Raw genomic sequence first — 22,791 nt, forward strand, 5'->3', positions numbered from 1 at the left:
TGACATATATTATTCATTTTATTTCATTTTCGGTATTTATGTGGGCAATGATTAGTTAAAGCGGTATCCGGTAGGTGGTCAAATAGATTGGTGTTAGATTTATGTGTGACAATGACTAGAACCAAGTATTAGCTTAGGTTTGCGACCTGCCACAAATTTTTGCTAACTCCGATGACCATGTCCGCTGAAAGCTTTTAGGAACAAAGCATATATTTCTGACCTATGGAAAATCTTACTAAAGTCATTGGTAGTGATAGAATTGTGATGGTAATTAATCAGCTGAAGCTTACACCATCTCCCTGAGCGCGACATTTTTTTATTAGTAGAAGATTAGAATATAATTTGAATGGTATCTTTTTTAATTTGGGCGAAAGCTTAATCTTGATAATGAACTCCGATCATATCATAAGTAAAGAGTGAAATAACCCAATCAAAGCTACATAAGCTCTCTGTTTGAGCACACCGTTCATCAATACTAACTGAGAAACTCCGCATAACTAAAGCTGCAGTTAGCATTAATCAAAAGTTGAGGAGGAAAGCAGGACGAAACAAAACTGAAAATGGAAAATAACAATATGAAGAACTGGAAGAGATATAGCGACCTTTGCGACGTGAGGCCGAGCATTGTCATGTTGGAGAATGACTTTATCGTGTTTTTCCTCGTACAGTTACCGTTTTTCTTTTAGTGCTCGGCTCAGACGCATCAATTGGGTTCGGTATCGATCTCCTGTGATGGTTTCAGTCTAGTAATGCTTCCAATTCAGCATCTACGAAAATATTCTCTCCTCCATCCCCATGCCGGTATTCGACTTCATATTCACCATTCTTAAAACGTTAAAACCATTCGCGACATGTTCTTTCACTTAGGACAGCCTCACCGTACATATCCGAAAGAATTCGATGAGCCTCAGCCGATCTTCTTAGAATTAAAAAAGAAAAGCAAAATTTCCCGCAATTGTCGAGAATTCGGCTCAAACAGTGACATTTTCAGTTGAGAATAAATTTGGGATGAAAACAGATCTCAACAAATATTTTGTTGGGTTAATGTTGATACAAATGTCCAAGATCGATATAAAACGATTTAATGGATTTAATCGACCAGTGCTTGACCCTAGAGACATCTATTGGAAAAAGTTGTAGACCTAATAATACCACTGGATTAGCGTCAGATTAAGAGAAAATATCTGATATACGAAATCTAGAAAACTTATAAGATATGACTTACGATCCTTCTCGTAAATGAACCTAATAAAATTTACGTTTCATTTACTTCGACTATAGTATATTAGATGAGTAGGAGTTGATGATTTATATATAGAAAAGGGATAGGCTAAAAATCGAAACCATTTTAAGGTTTGATGTTCAACGCTTACTCTATGTTTAAGCTCTCTCAATTCAATTTAAATCTTAAATCTCTCTTAATTCAAGCGCGAATTCAGCAGATGAAGAAGGTAAATAAGCTAATGGGAAATGTTTTTCCATTATATATTATGAAACCTTTATAAAAATCTCTTAGCAGATTTCAAAAAATTAATGAAATATGGTAATAGTACCAGGAATTAAGGAAAATGCATGGTAGCAGTAATAAATAAAATTTTAAATTTGCACTTAAGTACTTATATTGAAATTACTAGGTCGACCAAAAACATAAAAGCCAATTAAGTCGTAGACATATTATGCTTTAACTCAAATTCATACTTACTTATACATATGCATAGGTAAATGAAGCAACTTAAGTATCTACATAAGCCGTAAGCTCTGCTGCAAAGCAAACAGACACAAAAAAAAAACGAAAAAAAACGATAGAAAATCCGCATTAATGTCAAAGTTTCTGAGAAAAAAGCAAACAAAATGCCAGGTGGGAGTAAACGCCGAACAATAGGCAGCGAAAAAGTCTAATGAAAGTCTAAGTAAATATAAAGGAAAGAAGAAGCATAGAATGAGTATAAAGAAGCAGTCGCAAATCCAATATCAACGCTTGGCAGATCACTTAGTGCTTGAGAGCAAATGATTGGCTGGAGCAAAAAAAAAACGAATCCTATTAAAAGTTTATAACCGCAAAAATTAAATGATTTAATGCCCTTGGCAGCATGAATATGTATGAAGGTGGGAACAAATACACATATACGTAAATATGTATCTAGGCAGTAGATACCCTGTAGGAATAATTCGACGAGGTGAATATTCTTATAACGCAAAGTATTTTCTTAGAATGTTTGACCTCTCTCTCAGCACACATAAAGAAGGCCTGGAACTCTCATTAGATGAGAGTTGAGGAAAAAGCAGGATGAAACTTCACTGGAACTGGAAAAGGAGAGTACGAAGGCTTTGAAAAGACTATAGACAGGAAGATAATTAGAAATTTTCATAACTAAAGAAAAATCTTAATACCTGAGGTAAGAGAGACCAAGAGAGGGGACATATATGATGATGGAAATCCAACAGATAATACAATGTGAGGTTATGTTCTCTATTTATTCCGAAGATGTACATACATATATAATATCATATCAGTCATATCAGTCACAAAGTGGGGAATTGCTTTATCCCCCAAAAACAAAACACCAAAAATTGCTCAAACTTTCCTTTTTTAATTTTACGCTCTCTCATTCCATATATTTTATTCACTTTTACTATTTAAATTTACAGATTAAACTTGAAGCTTAAACCATTGTAATGACCTTCATGCTGCAGTGGAGTCGTGGTTGAGCAAAAACAAAAAAAAAATGTAAAAGTAAAAAAACAGCAAAAATCAAAAATTAGTGACGCAATTATATTTCAAAAATAATACCACAAAGCATATGCCACGGACAGACACGAACTGCCAAACATGATGGCGAGGAGAGAAAGAGTGGCCGAAAAGCTGAAGATGGAAAGAACACCAAAGCCCCAATGTAAATCTGCCAAAATTCAAACCGCAAAAAAGTAATTACCAAAATGGTCAGAAGGATGGCCGCATACACACACTGAAATACACAGGGAGACACATACATACACCCAGATAGACAGATAAGTAAAGACAGCGGCATAAAGCAAGAATCTACAATGCGCATTGGACACGGCGCCTGAGGCGTCAAATGGCGCACAACTAACGGTACACACAGCTATATAACGGTATATAAGCAAAATTCAAATGTGCCATGACTAGCCAAGTGACTAACGGTGCTGTGTTGGGTGTCGCAGAGCAGCTGTGTCTCAGCTTCAATTGTGCCATGCCAATGACTCGCAGACCGTCTCTAAGTGCCACCATACACACATACTCACACTCAGACACACTTGTTATGCATAGATGTATGTTTTATTGTATGGTAGGTAAGACTGGCTGGCCAAATAGACAGACAATTGTCGTCGTCTTCGGCGACTTGGTAATGCCGCTTAAATATTGCGCCATTTGCTATTTATGCCGTTTGTCGTCTGTTTGCTAAGCTATTAGGCGTCTGTTACACACGCACACCCATACACACACTCATTCACACACGCATCACATTTCCAATTGGATTGTTGGCTCAAATTAAAGTAACCGAATTTGCATAGACATTTTTCGTTGTGCTTACTTTCGGCTTAAGTGACTTAAATTATCTGTGTGTTCATTTAAAATTTTGCTATTTTCATGCCTAAGAATATTTGGTAACATTTTAAAAGACTCATTGGATTAATGAAAATTTTATGCTTGTATTTTGAGTGCTTTGGAGATAATAATTGAATTCAATATAGAGTTTAATGGAAGTATCGACTTTTTTGGTGGAAATTATTATTATTTTTTACTTCTAAGCAATCAAAGTAAATAAGTGGAGAGTAAATTTGAGAATTAAATTTAGTTAATGGATTTAAAAATGTTTTAAGAAATTATGCAAAACCATTAAGTGTTTAATAGATGAGAGGTAGGTGTCCCCAGGCTACTTGCTCGGCAATTTATTTAAGTTTCTACTAATATTACGATGAAAACTAGGACTTGATTTTAAAAATGATGATACATTTTTCTGTTAACATCCTAATGGAAATGCTTTTAATTTTTTTTTGATGATATTAATATTTTTTAGTGTTGCTGCTATCGCTATTTTCTTAAGGGAGGGGTCTGGGTTTTCACTTTCGAAAAATGTGTTTTATCTTATTGTTTAACATTTCAAGAATATGTCCTCAAAATTTTAATCCGATCTAAGCAATATTCTTGAAGTTATTGTTGAATTAGTCTCGGGGCCTTTAACGCTCTAACTCTAACAGCTACGGCTTTAAACGCGTTTTTCTCAAAACTGCTTTTTTGAAGTCCGTGTTCACTGCCATTTGAAAACTACTCGACGGATTCATTTCAAACTTGGTACACATTTTCTTCACATAAAATACCTCCCCCATATGTTTAGTAAAATTTTTTTTAACATTAAGGGTGTTTCCCACCCTGAAAATGACGGAAATTTTAGTCGAAAATAACTGTTCACATTTTAGATGGCCGCCAAAAATGTTTGAATAAAAAATAATAATAATCAGAGAACGTTGGGGGGAAGATTTGTTTATAATTTAACTAAATTTTTATGGTTTTTCATTTTCGGATAATTTCAGGCCGAGTTACAGTGTTACAGTGAGCAAATTGTTTTTTTTTTTTCAAGACGTCCTAGGGAAAGCTCTGTCACGGGCTAATGGTTTAATATTTTTGCATGAAAAATTTACAGAACATAGTCAAGACTATGCTCAATAATGTATAGAAGGTTTGAATAAAATTGCTTAATCGATATTTGAGATAAAAAATCACAAAAAAGTGTTTGTCAATATTTGCCTTAGTAGTGTAACTAGGCGTGAAGTTGTTTCGTTCCTGCCCCGCCAATGTTCACCCGAGCTCTATATATATATCTAATACAAGCTAACTTCAACATTTCGGGAAACACCTTTCTGGTATTAATAAAAATATGCCAAGGAAAGTAAGATTCGAAAATATTTTAAAATAAGGGCAAACAATAAAGACTCTTTGAAAGCCCCCTGAAAAGAATTCGTGAAGTCTATAATAAAGACAAATTTATTAAGAGAGTTTATTCACTCAGGTTAAATAATTTAAAATGATAAAAAATAAACAATTAAAATAAATAAAACCAAATAATTCAATAAGTTTAAGGGGCTATACCACTGTAATTCATGAAAAATTATGCGATTTTCGTGAATATTTTAAAAGAAAGTACTCTATCGAATGCTTAGAAGCTTTTTAGACATAATAAGGTATATTTTAAGATTTTTTTTTAATATGGAAAAATGACGAAGACATCACATACTTTGGAGGTGTCTCAAAAAAAGTTCCCCAACCGCTGACATCATTCCAGCCGAATGAGTAGGTGAAACAAACAATTCAAAGAGGTTATCAAAGATGAAGGTATTTCCTATTCAATGACCTATGATTTTTAAAAAATATCAATAATTTACAAAATGACGTAGTTCTGAAAAAAGTGTATTTTTTACGTAAAAAATTTTAATTTTTTTAATGTCAAATTGACAATTTTCAACCAATCGCAAAGGTCGTAGATAATTCTCTTCTTGACTGGCGTAGACACCGCTTACCCGGTTATAGCCGAGTCCAAAACAGCGCGCCACGTATCCCTCCTTCTGGCAGTTTGGCGCCAATTGGTTATACCAAGCGAAGCTAGGTCCCTCTCCACCTGGTCCTTCCATCGGAGTGGAGGTCTCCCTCTTCCTCGGCTTCCACTAGCGGGAACTGCATCGAATAGCGATCGTAGATAATTGTATAGTAAATAAATTCAAGAATATTCAGTTTCAATTTGATGTCGATCGGTAAATTTCTCGTTGAGTTATGAAGTCAACAATTTTGAGAAATGTCGTTTCGAGAAAAGCGCGTTTATAGATTCGACTATCGCGGTTTATACCTGCGAGCGATCGATCTTTAGAACGCTGCCATTCAAAAACTATTCAAGATACGATTTCATAGGATATTTTTTAAAGTATAAACTATCGAATAAGCCAAAAATATAGATTTTGAAAGAAAAATTAAGTTTTCAGTACTCAGCGATATATTACGTGCTGTTTAAATATTGCCTATATTTAGTCAAAACCAAGCACGAATTAAAAAATTATATTAAATTTTAGATCAAAATAAAACTTAAGCTGAGCATGGCATACACTGATATGCATCTTGCGATCGATATTTCGGCTTATAGTTAAATATGTCCGCGTGTGAAAATATTCACGCTGAATTTGCCGATTATCTGGCCATTTGTGTTGACTAACGATGGCGGCAAATAGCGCTAGAGCAAATACAAATACAAACACAAATACAATTGCATCTATGTAAATACATACAAATACATATGTAGACATAGTTGCTTATATTTATACTGATGACTATGCGTTTAATTAACAACAAATATGCGGGTCGAAGGTGGTGGTTATGGCAAATATTTATATATAACCATCCATTTATATAGACAGACGTTTCTGCAAATATTGAGTAGAATGCATATAAACTTATATACCTTTAAGGACTATGCATAGCTGTATAACATAGTGTAACGGTATTTAATAGCCAACTAGTTTTTGGAATTATTTTTCTACAATTTAAGTGTAGTTACTTTTATCTACTAATCTATATACATATACACACAAACACCAACAACTACTGTATCCGCTGCAGTCATTATTGCGAGCCGCTTTTACAATGTTATCTCCTTCTTCAGCCCTCCCCACCTTGTGTGCTAGCGTGTTTTCACTTCATTGGCCTCATTTATATTTGGCTCACAAAACGAGTTAACGGCCAGAGATTAGTTGGACCAGTAACGACTTTGATTTCCTTCATCATGCCATAAACTGTCTGACATTTGCTTTTTAACTGCTTGCATTACCACAAGGAAATGGCAATATCAGCACAATAACAACTACCGTTGGTGTGACGGGCATTGTGTCGTGTTGAATGCTGCTGTTCGCAACAATGTTGTTGATGACCGTATTTACCTTGGTCGTGATTGCTACACCGCAAACGTCTCGCTACGGAAGCGATGCTTATGCAATTCTACCACAATAAATATATTGCTTTTGTATGTGCCGTAGCTGCCACAGCTTCGGCTACACTAGCTACCAGCTCATAATGTGGATTTTCATGTGAGAAGGAAATGAGCTATGCAGTTGCCATAAGGATAAGGTTGCCACAAGGCAAACGCATGACGGACGATTCTCTGAGTTTATACGCAGAGTCGAGATTGCATGGAAATTGTTAAGCATATCGCTTACTGATGAAGCATGTTGTCGGAGATAAAGAGTTTGGATTATGACATAGGTGGCCTGTAGGAAATTTGAACTATCAAAACGTATTTCGGATTTTTTATAAACAAGGTGTACCCTAGATAATAGTTAATTAAAAGAAATTGGGCAGAAAAACACTCTCCGCTTTTAGTTAAAGTTAGATTCGGTAGAAATAATGCTCAAATTGGATTATAAATTCGTTTGAGAACAAAGGGGTCTAACTAACCTACTCTGTTTACAAAAAAAAAAAAAAAAACGAAACAGATATAAACGGGAGTCATTAGTCGTCCAGTTAAAATTATGTTTAAAGGAATTTTAGAATGAGTTCAAGACCAATGATCTATATGCTATGATATGGACTATATAACTACTCTGTATACCTTATTAAGGTAGTTTTCAGTCTATAGAACTTCCTTTCCGATCTAAGAAACATTATTGCTTCGGCAAATAGAGTTATAGATATGATCTTAGCTCCCATGGCAGTCTGGTATATGTATGGAACCTCCTCGCATATCTCTTTAGTGCGTCAATCTGTAGAACTCTAGAGTTCGGATGTGAAGTTTATATATTTTACAAATGAGAAGTTTAAAGCCATCAAATATATATTAATAAGGCCTTTGAGTCTGATTAAATTCGCCCAATTTCCATGGTTCTAAGGTATCCCTTTTAAAATATTCTCTATATTATTATTTTTTGTATGAAAGTATTTTAGCATTTAGCACATTTCTTACTCTAATCTATTTACTCTTCTTTCTAAAATATTGAATCCTGGTAGTATAGATACTGAGGTGAATATACTGAATTAAACATGTGGTGAAAATCTGAATAGCATAAGCCATTTATAAATTCCCTACTAGGTTGCTTTGTCCATGTCGACGAAAAGTAAATTGAATGTCATTTGCGAACAATGTACCACTTTTAATTTACGTGAGCTATTAAACAATATTTCTGTTGGCATCTAGATAGCCAACATGTGTAATGTCATGTTATCAGCAATGAAGTTATTTGCATAAAATTCGTTTTATTCACTTTAGAATTGAAAACAGTGTATCGGAAGTTAGAGATTTGCAAAGAGAGGATATTAATGCACTTATATTTTAGAGTTTTATAGAGTTCTACGGAAAACGGAACATCTATCAGCTAAGTATGTGTGTGGATAGAACCCTTTGATTCCACAATTTGCTCATAAAAATTTTTTAAAACTAATAATAAGAAGCCTAATAAGTTAAGGGGTTATATATGTTGAAGTCGGTAAAAAAATCGATTTTTTATTCTTTTATCTTAAAGTATACGTTCTTAAGAATGCTATCTAAAATTTCGAGAATTTATAGAGATTTAAGCAGTGGAAGGGAAGTTATAGAGTTTTGGATCTTGTTCCGCTACACTAGACAAAAGTCTACTTAAAACTTTAAACGCGACAATCTCGAAATCATGTTTTTCCGAAAACGTCGCTGCGGTGATTTGCATTTCGGAAAGAGTTTCAATCGATTTCGGATGCGGTGCGGATGGTTTGCGTAAAATGTCATAACATTGACAATTATTAGTATTTTTTATGTTCTTGAGCTGATTTTACAGATTAGACATTGTACTACGCTAGACGTATACCAAGTATTAAAAAAAGTATGGCTACATACCTCTACAGAAAACCAAACTGATAGCAATTTTCCCGCACCTCAACATATATATTTGCCATTAAATATTAAATACTGTTTTGTATACTTTTTTCGTAATTCCAGTAATTACTAAGAACATTCAAGAATTTTGATGGACACCTCCAGACAATATTAATACATTTTCAGTCCAAAAATATGCGTTTAAATGTTATTACAAATAATTCTTTCTTCAAACCACATATTTTTTTTTTAATATTGCGCCAAAATGTAGGCAACAGAATGCCGAAGTGATTGCGATTACGTGCTATTTTTAGATATTTGTAGGCTAATACCAAACAAAGACAAATAAGACAGATAATCAAATAAAAGAAAAAAATACTTTTCAATATTTTTAAATTTTATGCCGACCAAGTCGGATCAAACCCACACAATATCCAATGACTCGACTATACTGGCCGTCCAACGCTGCCACACTTTATGGCATTAAAAAGTGGAATTTTATTTCTAGCATCACATCAATTTTAAACCTCCCTTGACACTTAAGAAAAATTATATAGCGCGTTTCCGGCTCCCAGTGGACAAGAAACAAAGAAAATTGTATAAAATCTATGTACAAGAAATCCTTTACAACAAATGAAAGACAAACAAAATCATCCCAATTTCTCATACTCCACTTCCTCAGCGCAATGTCAAACTGAATTTACGACATGAAAGGTAATTTTCTACATTTTACATGAAAAATTAAATAATCCTACAATTAACAAAGCGCTCATTCGAGCCGAGACATTACGGCAACATAAGCATGCAGCTTACATATGTATGTACACACAAACTGTTACGAGCTGCCGACTGCTGTTTGTTGATACATAAAGCTGTGGTAGTTAATTTTCAAGGTGCACTGGGGAGACATCAACATAAACGCACCCAGGCGCGTACTAAAATGTAATATTCACACGAACAAGCGTGCGAGAGAGCTAGCGGACGGCTAAGAACATAGATTAAAATGTTTTCATTTATTCATGTGTATTATGTGTATCCATGAGCATGTGTGCGTAAGCTTTGGTGATTTTAGTACCGTTGTAAGGCGTTACTAAGCTGTTAATGCCAGATATTACTATTTAATTTTTTTGTGGCATTGCGCTTAAGCGGCTCAAACTCACTATTAAATAACCGAATGGTTAGCTTTTGTGTGGTAAACAATGTTTTTTTTTTTAGTTAACCAACCAACTTTTATAAATACATAAACAAAGTGAAACAAAATTATAAAATATATATTCGTGCTACGAAAAAGAGTTTTGAAAAGTTTAAAATTTGAAATTGATTGAAAACCACAAGTATAAACATTTGCGAAATCCTTTCTGAAAAACCATACCAATTGGTAAAAGCAGCCTGGATTGATTTTCTTTTTGTTCACTGATGTCAGTTGTAAGCTGTCAAATAGATGTCATATAGAGTGGAAATAGAAGCTGCCAACCGAAGCAGGTGGCATCTGTCGGACAGAAGTCAGACGGTAACTGTTAACGTTGTCAAACGGATGTCAGTTTTCAAACATCTGTCAGTTGTGAGTTGTCAAATTTTTACCTTAAACGTTATATCTTCCTAAATTTCGATTTTCATTTCTATCTCTATCTCTATCTCTATCTCTATCTCTATCTCTATCTCTATCTCTATCTCTATCTCTATCTCTATCTCTATCTCTATCTCTATCTCTATCTCTATCTCTATCTCTATCTCTATCTCTATCTCTATCTCTATCTCTATCTCTATCTCTATCTCTATCTCTATCTCTATCTCTATCTCTATCTCTATCTCTATCTCTATCTCTATCTCTATCTCTATCTCTATCTCTATCTCTATCTCTATCTCTATCTCTATCTCTATCTCTATCTCTATCTCTATCTCTATATCTATCTCTATCTCTATCTCTATCTCTATCTCTATCTCTATCTCTATCTCTATCTCTATCTCTATCTCTATCTCTATCTCTATCTCTATCTCTATCTCTATCTCTATCTCTATCTCTATCTCTATCTCTATCTCTGTCTTCATCTGAATCTTTGCCGTCAACGTTTACTTTATCTCTCAATAAAAGCATAAATCACTTTAGGTTCTACCCGATCACTTTATAAACTTCGAAAAACACATCAATAATCTCACTCATTTGCTCTGTCACCATAGTCTCAGGCAAAAGTTATACATCATACATCTTATAAGCTCTACATGCAATAGCTCACATACTTATTTTATTGCTGGATTGCCTGCTACTTAGGCTATGCAACATAACTCACTTTTGGTAACTACGAATTTGCTGTCAACGCGGTGACATTCCAGCTCGTTGGCTTGGTTTTTGACTTTAATGCCAAGGTGTTTGTTATGATTACATATACTATGCACGCATGGCACACACAAGCACACACGTACATATTTATTCTGGCTGCTTGTGTAACAAAACAATGCAATAAATTTTCACAGTGTCGCCAACGTCTCAACACGCTAGCAAAGACAATTTAAACAGCTGAAGGTGTACATACCATAGAAAACCCAAAGTGTTGCCATGGCGTATACGTAACCCAAATATAGGTAAACTAACTTATACGCAAGCACACACTCATATTATTTAGAATATGTCTTTTGCAGCTTGACATTGGAGGAGTGTGGTGGCGTCGTAAAGATGCTGCCGCTGCCAATATACACTAATCTTGCAACAACAAGAATATGAGCAAAATATTGTCGCTGCAACTTAGTGTTATACGGTACTACGAATATCCTTGACACTCAGCGGCCGCATTACGAGCAGCATTAAATTTGCTGACTGCCTTTGAACCGGCGACAACACATATACATATATGAAGAAGTAAGAGCGTGTGCATATGTATAGGTGCGTGTGTGCATGTTGCATATTTCTTCGGTTGTTGTGCAAGTGCAAGTATTTATGTGAGGTCACTGCGTTAAACGGCATATACTTTATGAGAGTGCAAGGTAACAAAAACACTAACAATAAAGCGTGTGGCAAGGTTGCTGTGCACTTTGGTTGTTGTTAAAGTTATGCGTGCTTTTATTACTAGCTTTTCAAAATATTTCATGTTCAACTATATTGCCAAGACATTCTAAATAAAGTAGCGTGCTTTAGTATAATCTTAGAGTTTAGTTAGTTGGTGGATTGAGTATATAATGAATTTAAAAATATAGCATGGCGCATTAATTCTTGAAATTGTTCGACTTAATATTTGATGTATTGCTCTACAACATTGCTTCTGCCGTTTTTTTTTGTAAATTTAAGACTTTATTGTATAAAACCGGTTACTGAAACGTTATTCAAAATATTGGCCGTCGCTGGATACTACTTTTGACCATCTTTCTGGTAGCATATGTATTCCGTGACGAAAGAACTCCTCATCTTTCGAGTCGATCCAAGTATGAATCCAATTTTTGACTTCTTCATAAGAACTGAAGTGCTCGTTAGCTAGACCGTATGCCATCGATCGGAACAAGTGGTAGTCAGATGGAGTAACGTCTGGAGAATACGGCGGGTGGGGTAAGATCTCCCATTTCAGCGTCTCCAAATATTTTTTGACCACCTTTGCGACGTGAGGCCGAGCATTGTCTTTCATGCGACATGTTCTTTTACTTAGAACAGCCTCACCGTACGTATCCGAAAGCAATCGATGAGCCTCAGCCGCACTTTTCTTAGAATTAAAAAAGAAAAGCAAAATGTCCAAGATCGATATAAAACGATTTAATAGATTTAATCGACCAGTGACACCACCTTGACATCTATTGGAAAACGGCGGAAGCAAAGTTGTAGACCATACATATATAAAATATAGAATTTGACTTAGGATATGAAAACTGAATATTGGAAATCTCTAGCTACTTGAGAAAATTGTGTTTGAATTTAAGTTATTTTTACGTAAGATAAGATTTTAAGTGATATTTCGGTACTATTAAATTTTTAAGCCGAATCAAATTTGAAGCCTCTAATTTGGTATAAATTGAACTGTAAAATGGAAGATCTCTTTGTAAATTCCATTTGGGAAAAAACCCAAAATCGATATATTTTAAAAGAATAATTTAATGAATATAATGTATGAGTATTCGGCCCGTAAACAAGAAAAAAACTACAAATTTAAATGAACGAGAAACCCAAAAAAAATTTCAAATTCTTTTTCCTATTTTGCAATCAATTTTGTAAAATTTATGAAATTCAATAACGCAGCATGTTGAGAGCAGCACATATTCCAACATATTCATATGTGATTACATATTTTCACGCATGTCTTTCCAGCTACAGAGCAGTCATCATGCTGCGCTATAAATTAAAGTAAATTTTACGATGCATAAATTTGTGCGTCGCGCGTTTTCTATAGTTTTTTACGATTTGCATAGCTGCTTTATGCGAGCATAAACTTTCAGTGGCATATTGCCATTTTTGCAAAAAAAAAAAATAAAATTAGCAAAAAGTTGCATATGTAGGTCCCTCATGCATGGAAAACTGAGAGAAAAGTAGTGAAAAATTACAAATATACATATTACTGCCATATGTCAAAGAAATATTGAAAAATGTAATAATGTGCGCCTATGGTATACCCTCGATGAAGTTTAGGCCGAGATTCTTGCTTGGTAGTATAATATCCGTATATTATAAATTCTACGTAATTTCTTTAAACTTGATCTATAACTTCGAATATGAAGTTTTCAATGAGAATCAAAAATTTCATAGTAAATAATATAGTAATGGGTTTTTCTTCAAAAAATTTCAAAGACAAAAACATTATTTAGGATTAAGAGGTTAGGTGGGTTTCAGAGGCTAAAAACAAGGGTATTTCTACAGTATTTTAATCAAGCAATTCCGCAAAAAAAATTTAAAAATACTAATACATTTTATACAAATTCAATATAAAATGATAACCCGATAAAAAACGATTAGAAGTTAAAGTTTAAAGGAGATTATTATTAAATTTTACAAAGTCAACGAGGCATTAGTTTCAATCCCTACACAAACTTGCATTCGGTCTGGTTTTTTAATTTTCATTAGCTGTATCGCATAGCATTTCCTATTAAACTTTGTGCAAACTAAATGTTTTATTAGTTAATTATATGCAGTTATTCTCTATTTAAAAAAATATGTATGTCAATATTTGCTGTTGCTTCGAATAACTAATTACAGTCTGAGTAAATAATCGAAATAGTTTTGGCATATATGTACATGATTTAAATTATTTGCTTAAACAAATATTCGTTGACTTTACATTTGTACAGCAGTTAGTTTCATGAGGAAACACATTTTTTACAAAAAAAAAAAAATAGTAAAAATAAAATAGGCCCAATAATTCAGCTTGAATTAATTAAATTCGATACTATGATATTTTAAAGCGACAATTTATAAAATATTATCAATTAAAACACTAAATTTGAAAAAAAAACAACATTTCTAACGTCGCAAAACATTCATAAAGACAAAAACAATAAATACACTTCTATGCCGACTCACCTGAAACAAGCACAAACATGTTCGTTTCCTTGCATTCAATTGCAGGCAAATTTTCACAAATGATAAAAATCAATAAAAATACTTTTTCTTTCGATAATTAACACTTTTTAATATTATATTTAAATTCTTTTATACTTCGACACACTTTTGATGCATTTTTCCGACAAATATTAGCAAATTACGAACATTAGCAAAAGCAGCGCACGCACGCACTGAATTGTCGTTTGATACAAATAATTTGTTTTAGTACGTCTTTCACAAGCGATATTCACAAAATAATGTTTTTAAATGATTTAAATTTATTTAAAATTAATATTACACTTTAATATTAGTAAAATTCAGGCGATATTACACTTCCGAATAAACAATAATTGATTTCGCGTTTTCATTACAATTTGCGAATGTAAACAAAAGCAAAAACTGCATTGCCAGTTGCAGTACAGGGTTCCTCAGATATGATATAAATATAATATATTAAAGTTTAAAAAATATATATTAAATAAAATAAAACTATATATAAAAGTAAATGCGAAAATTAATGAAAAAGGCTGCGCTAATGAGGGAAAATGCAAAGAAGTAATTAAATTCAACTGAAATATTTTAATATGAGAAATTAAACAAAGCTTACAGAGAGGCTACTAAGGTAAAATAAATAAAATAAAATAAAATAAAATAAAATAAAATAAAATAAAATAAAACAAAACAAAATAAAATAAAATAAAATAAAATAAAATATAATAAAATAAAATAAAATAAAATAAAATAAAATAAAATAAAATAAAATAAAATAAAATAAAATAAAATAAAATAAAATAAAATAAAATAAAATAAAATAAAATAAAATAAAATAAAATAAAATAAAATAAAATAAAATAAAATAAAATAAAATAAAATAAAATAAAATAAAATAAAATAAAATAAAATAAAATAAAATAAAATAAAATAGAATAAAATAAAATAAAATAAAATAAAATAATATAAAATAAAATAAAATAAAATAAAATAAAATAAAATAAAATGAACTGAAATGAAATGAAATGAAATGAAATAAAATAAAATAAAATAAAATAAAATAAAATAAAATAAAATAAAATAAAATAAAATAAAATAATATAATATAATATAATATAAAATAAAATAAAATAAAATGAAATGAAATGAAATGAAATGAAATGAAATAAAATGAAATGAAATGAAATGAAATAAAATAAATTAAAATAAAATAAAATAAAATAAAATAAAATAAAATAAAATAAAATAAAATAAAATAAAATAAAATAAAATAAAATGAAATAAAATAAAATAAAATAAAATAAAATAAAATAAAATAAAATAAAATAAAATAAAATAAAATAAAATAAAATTAAATTAAATAAAATAAAAATTATAGAAAGCCTACAAAATGGGTATCACTGCCAGAAAAAAAATTTGGTACATTCTTTTCAATACATACATAATTTGTTAGGCACCTCAAAAATTGCTTTCATAAATCAAATCGCTCTACACATAGAAATATGCCCAATGTAGTTAATTGAAGTAGAAGCAACTTGCAGCTGTTTACCAATACTTTGTTTTTGCTAGTTTCCGCTGCCAGTTAGTGACTGCAGGTTATCAGTTTCCGCTTGGCTCTAACAATAACCGCTTAATTTCCGATATTTAGTCAGTTATGCAACTGAGTTGCTATGTTTGTGTGGGTATGTAAAGACAGGATGGTTTGAATGTTCGAACAATGAATTTGCGCCATTGAAAGCCAATGCCTTCGGCATTGCCAAAGCGATGGAGATGGAGACTTCCGGCATAGGCAGGTGCCATGCTGAGGTTGGTGAAGTTTAATGGCATGCCAGCGGTACATGAATAGTCAATTAGCTGGATAATTGCTGGAAGACTGATATTATGGTATAGATTTCTGGCGGCAATGCCAGGTGGTTGGGCTCGTAGGGATTTTGTGGTTATTATACATAAATGGAGGTGGAGTTAATGGAGAAGTTTTTGTAAATAACTTTAATATTAACATCTGTTATACATACGTATACTCGTACATTCTATGTATCTGGTAGTTATGGTATGCATACTAATAACAGTTTGCTTATTTCCTTCCTGTCTCTGTAGTAAGGTGCTTCCTTGGTCCCACTTTAATATTTTATCCAAACTGACTTTTTGCTCTTCTGTTGCCCCATCACTGCATTGTCAATCACTGTTGTTGCACATAAAAGCAGCCATTTTTAAACTGCATAGCCAATTGCACCCTTCCGTCTGGCGTCAGCGATTGCAATACAGTCGGAAGCGGATGTGACGCATTTGACACTTGACGAGTGCGTCCTGAGTGCAATCTCGTAAGTGCTTGAGAGTAGTGTTTGTATGGAAATATGTGTGTACATACAGTTTTACAGAACCAATGGAGTCTTTGATGGCTTGCGAAGGCTGGTTTGTTTGCATATATGCTTTATATAGTTACTGCTGTGTATCCGTTTCCGAATTTTGGTGCTATTAAAATATTGTTGCTGGCGTCCGCTTTCGCTTCGACGAAAGAAAAAACTCTATTACTGATACACACAAAGAATCATGACGGATAACTTGATTGACCAGTTCGAGAACCTCACTGAAGTCCTCTCAATTCATCACTTGAATGAAAATGTACCCTCTAGGTTAAGGGCGAAGAGGTTAGGTGAAGAGTATCGCGGTAAGGATCAGTGTGGTTCCCAAATGACGACGAGTGTACCTTCTAATTCGAGTACTTTTAAGTAGGTCGAGGAGATGTATGTTGAGCTGAGCACTGGGTTTCTTTATTAAATCGGCTTGGCTAGCCGATTTAGAAAGTATTCAAATCTGAACTAGTTGAGATAGCGATATGGAGTGGCGTTTCCATTTGTTTTGTAATGAACTCAACTTTCGAAAGCTTCATCATGGACTCGATCTTAATCTATTAGGCGGTTATATAGTCATTTAAAAAAATTGAGTTTATTTTCGGAGATATTTGTGAAGCTTCTTCATACCTCAAGTTAGTGGTTCCATTGGTGCACAGGCGAAGGCGATTTAAAATAGTTTGTTTTCTACATTATGTGACCACACTTTTTCCATAAAAAGGTCAGTGAACTGTCTTATTTCCACTACTATCAGCTTATCTGAGTGATAACAATAAATGTAAAGCCAACACGCCTCTTTCCAGTATATATACCACATTCTTATATATACAAATTGCACATATACTCCTACACGAATATAAACCGACCATTTAAATATTATATACAATACCCGTAGGAAAAATTTCTAGTACTAAACTTGTACGGTTTCGGAGGAATAAACAGCATTAGTACATTTTTTGCCTTAAAACCAATTTTTGAATAAGAAAATAATGAAAATTCGTCCCAATGATAGTCGGGTCCACCGATGGTCCTCGAATTTATAACCATCCGAGCATTGTCTTCTCAGCATAATTTCTAAAAACAGTTAAGTGTAAAATTCTAACCACTAAAACAGCAACAACAATAACCACTAGCCACAATTTTTATGGATTTGCCGAAATTGCTTTAGTTCCCGAAGCATATACATATTCGTTCGACCAATTCGATTATCTTACAGGGCTAATATTCAATATATATGCTTGTACATATACATATTTATTTACAAAACATTTTATACACAATTGAATTCACAAGAGATATGTATCCATATGTAAAAGGCCACATATACAATCGTACACTATCGGCAGCTGAATGCCATAAACCTTCGAGATGCTAACTATGTGGCTATTGCGGTTTGCTGCTGTTCGCCCATAAAAAACCCAAAACCATTTGCGGAAACAAGTGAATGCGAAATCGACACAAGTCAGTACAGTTATCGGTGGAGTAAAACAAAACAAAACAAATTTAAGTGTCTCTAAAAATAATCAAATAGAAAAGCATACCAGAGAGCAAAGACGATAAACATATTGACACATTTGTAACAGACAGACAGACAGACAGATAAACAGATTTTGACAGACATAAATGGTATAAAATAATCGTAAAAGTGGAAATATTTTGCTTTGCATTTGTATTTGTTTGTTTATCTCGTATAACAGTGCCAATAAGCAATGAATGAAGTTGAACATATGTCACTTGAAGGACAACGCTATGGAGAGTAAGCCAATAAAGAGTATACAAGAAGTGGAGTGTGTTGAAGTTGGGTACTTATGTATTTGGAATATATAATCTGCAAAGCCACGGAGGGTAAGGCCACTTCGTATCGGACAATAAGATCAATAAACTCCAGCCCATTCATTTCCAGTGCTAGAAAACATTTGTATGAAAATTTAATGTAACAGAAGGTTTTACTGATATTTGTTTTCAATATTGAAAGAAACAAAAGATTCCGGAGTTATGGTTTTCCGGATAGATTTAGAACAAAATCATGAACATTTTATAAAATTCTAAAGAAACCCGATAGATCAAAAAACTCTCGCTTAAGTCTTTGGAATTACTTTTAAGCATTTTCCTTAAGGAATTAGGGAGCTTTTGAGCTTATTTCCGAGTAAAAACAAATCAGATTTTTAATGACAAAAAATGACAACACTCTATATAAAGTATAGCATACCCAAACTCTCTCAGAAAATACGAAATGAAAAGGTTCACAGATTATATTAAAGTACAATAAGATTAAATTTTGGAATCTGTGGAAAACTATAGAGTAAATGATTCTGGAAGGAATCAAGGAATTTCAATTCATCAATGATGTCGATAACATGAAAATGTCACCCAGTTCATTTTCTATTAAACGTAAGAACTAGTATGTCTGCGCAACACGAGGTTCAGACCGAAATTAATGAACTTGATCACCAATTTTAGGCTCTGAGTATATGTTTAGAGGTATAGAACTTTCATTTTCGACTACGCTATGGGGTCTTATGGACCATCCAGTCGATGATTCAGTGTTTCAACACCTTTTTCAGAATAGCATATTTCTCACTAACAACCAGTTGGTCTCTAACTGATCAGTCGTCTGTGCATAACAGATAATAACGGATAGAACAGAGAATCCCGAAAAGTAGTCTGAGGGGTCTAATTACATAACCCAGGAAATCAATTGAGCTATCTTATCAGCAGTCCTCCCTCTCGAGTATTTTCGAAAAACTCTGTTCAGTGTCCTTCCAGCACAATACGGGTATATTAATTTATTAATATATTTATTACAACACCAAAAAAACAACCTATCGCCGCATACATTTTTCCATCCAACATAAGTGCTTTCAATTCTCCACCGCTTTGTGCATAAAATTTGTTAGCTTTTTAAAACAAGTGCCTTTTTCTTTTGACACTAACGCGATTATAAACTTATGAAAAATTAAGTGAAATTTGAATGTCTGAAATGTGGGAGACTCAGAAGCCGCAGTGAAATGCACTTGACAGTAAGAAGTGAGCGCAGAGAGCGAAAGTGACAGAGCAGTTTTGTTAAACAAGAACCAACGAACTAATGAGTGAGTGAGCGAAGGAATGAGCTTGAGTGCTGGCACCGCATAACAATACAGCCACAAAGACGGCGGACACTCAAAAGTTGGTCATGATGTCAAAAATGTGCGCGCATAATTTACATTTCTGAGGCATTGTGTCATGCCGTGGAGTAGCTTTAAGTTGGAGGAACCCGGTAGGGAAGTTGAAGGGTTGGATTTTATGAGAACACGGGTTAACTGTGTAAAATTTCGTACCTACTGGGATTGATAAGTTACTAAAAGACAGAAGTTCGATTCAAAGTCTCACAGATCATCAAACGAAAAGTATTGTGAAGTTGACACCATGGGTCATGGTACCAGTTTCATCACCGGCGCTCTTACTATAACTTTAGTCTTACATTAAAAATTGCTGGATTATTGAGAGATTCTCTTTATCTTGGTTCTCCGAACCTGTTATCCATAAACCAGTTTAGAAAATAGTCAAGAAAACCGAATTGTGGGATGGCTTTCTCTTTGAGAGAGACATTAAGTACTTAAATGAGCTCCAATAAAAAAATAAAAATGTACGATTGGTGATCTTTTCGTTTCCTGTTATAACTCTGTTTCTGGTGAGAAAATATTATTGCAATTTCTATCTATATCTCACTCTCTCTTGTAATAGGTTTACTCTCTCCATTTATAAAACAAGAATTTGTAAATGTAAATTGTCGTCTAGGCATGAACGGAAACATTAAAGTAGATTTGCTAGCTTCTTTATGTCAAGCCGCTTTTCTTTACGGGTTGCATACCAAGTTAAGCCACTGGTGGACTAAAAAAGTCGGAGCAATGGAAAGGGGAAGAAGTTGTAAAGAAAAATGTTTTGTGAAAAATTTGTAAGTCGAGGCGCGCTGCAGCGGTAGGTGCGGAAACGCAACGACGGCACATCATTCATTGTGCAAGTTTGTGAAGGCGACACGTCGAGGGTTGCGTGTTGTTGCACGTCGCAACATTCACCAGGCAACATACAAAACTGCTGGCTGCTCCAGGCATTCGTTAAACGAGACAGCCAAGTTTTTCTATGAAAGCTGCAATTGTTATTGTTGTTGTTGCCGTTGCTGTTGTTAATGCTTTTATTGTTGGCCGAAGCGCTGCAAGCAACTTTGACACTTCGGTGTCACGGTGCACTCAATTCTTGCCTCACAGTGACATGGCCTGACGAGCCTGAGCCTGAGCCTTAGCCTTTGCCACAATTGTAACACTTAAGTTGTTGAGTTGAGGAACAATGCAATAGTTTGGACAACAACAGCAGCAATAACAACAGGAGTAATAATAATGGGGGATGGGGTCATATGTAGAAGTTCACGCAAGTGAGGAAAGTTTCTGATTGCCATTCACTTGGGAGTGGCCAGGAACGATTCTTTTGCATATGACTCAAGCAGCTCACGACTTCCGGTTTTAGACCAAGTATCCCCTGGGTAGCTAACAGACATCCGTTTGGAGGCGAGCTAAAGTGAGAAGGCGAAGCCCGCTTGTGCGGTTGTGCGTAGGGCTTGGGACCCACCACATAAAAAAATCTCCCCAATGAAAACAAACACCGAGCCTCGGATGAGAAACCCCCCTTTTGATGACGACCCCTGCAAACGTACTAAGGATCATGATTTGAGGGCATGCACCTGGAATGTCCGGACTCTTAATTGGGAAGGTGCCTCTGCCCAGCTGGTTGATGTCCTCATACAACTAAAGGCTGACATCACCGCCGTCCAAGAAGTGCGATGGACGGGACAAGGACGGAAGAAGGTGGGTCCTTGTGACATCTACTACAGCGGCCATATAAAGGAGCGCAAATTTGGTGTTGGATATGTGGTGGGAGAGAGACTCCGTCGCCGAGTCCTGGCATTCACCCCGGTGGATGAACGTCTAGCCACAATCCGCATAAAAGCGAGGTTCTTCAACATATCGCTGATTTGCGCCCACGCCCCAACGGAAGAGAAGGACGATGTGACCAAAGACGCTTTCTATGAGCGCCTAGAACGCACCTATGAGCGCTGCCCCCGCCACGATGTCAAAATCGTGCTTGGCGATTTTAACGCCAGGGTGGGTAAAGAAGGTGTCTTTGGCACAACAGTCGGAAAATTCAGCCTCCATGACGAAACATCGCCAAACGGCCTGAGGCTGATCGACTTCGCTGGGGCCCGAAATATGGTTGTCTGTAGTACCAGATTCCAGCATAAAAAAATTCATCAAGCAACGTGGCTGTCCCCTGATCGAAACACGCGCAACCAAATCGATCACGTTGTGATAGACGGAAGACATGTCTCCAGTGTTTTAGACGTGCGTACGCTCCGAGGACCAAACATTGACTCGGACCATTATCTAGTAGCAGCAAAGATACGCACTCGCCTCTGTGCAGCAAAGAACGCCCGTCAACAAACACAAGGAAGGTTCGCCGTCGAAAAGCTGCAATCACAACCGACAGCCGAACGATTTTCTACTCGACTTGCACTCCTGCTCTCTGAGAGCACTCATCAGCATCTCGATATAAGGGAGCTGTGGAACGGCATCTCAAACTCATTGCATACCGCTGCAGCCGAAACAATTGGTCTACGGCAACGCCAAAAAACCAGTTGGTACGATGAGAATTGTCGTTCCGCAGTGGAGAGAAAACAGACTGCCTACCTCGCAACGTTGCGATCGACCACGTTCGGGGTGGGATAGATATCGAGAACTGAAGAGGGAAGCGAGACGCATTTGCAGACGTAAAAAGAAAGAGGCCGAAATGCGTGAGTATGAAAAGCTTGAAAAGCTGGCCGACATGGGTAATGCTCGAAAATTTTATGAAAAGATGAGGCGATTAACAGAAGGTTTCAAGACCGGAGCATTATCATGTAGGGACCGAGAAGGTAATCTGGTAGCGGATGTCCAGAGCACACTGGGATTATGGAGGGAACACTTCTCCGACCTGCTCAATGGCAGTGAAAGTACAACACCAGGAGATGGCGAACCCGATTCCCCAATCGATGACGATGGAATAGATGTTCCATTACCCGACCATG

The 22,791-nt window shown here is 34.8% G+C and overlaps 1 protein-coding gene across 3 annotated transcripts in view; it reads right to left on the bottom strand.

The window, feature by feature from the left end:
* Positions 1-22,791, bottom strand: part of LOC105210656 (acetylcholine receptor subunit alpha-like) — a 321,573-nt gene that overhangs the window by 79,888 nt on the left and 218,894 nt on the right. The window contains exon 1 of one of the 3 annotated variants that reach the window (XM_029039252.2): positions 14,335-14,714. The exons of the other annotated variants lie outside the window; for them this stretch is intronic. Coding sequence (XP_028895085.2) covers positions 14,335-14,353 — 19 coding nt within the window. The 5' untranslated portion in view covers positions 14,354-14,714. Of the gene's footprint in view, positions 1-14,334; positions 14,715-22,791 lie in introns of those variants that run through there. 3 annotated transcript variants of the gene reach the window in all.

The sequence above is a fragment of the Zeugodacus cucurbitae genome, chromosome 5 (assembly GCF_028554725.1).
Source record: "Zeugodacus cucurbitae isolate PBARC_wt_2022May chromosome 5, idZeuCucr1.2, whole genome shotgun sequence".
NCBI classification, from domain to species: domain Eukaryota; kingdom Metazoa; phylum Arthropoda; class Insecta; order Diptera; family Tephritidae; genus Zeugodacus; species Zeugodacus cucurbitae.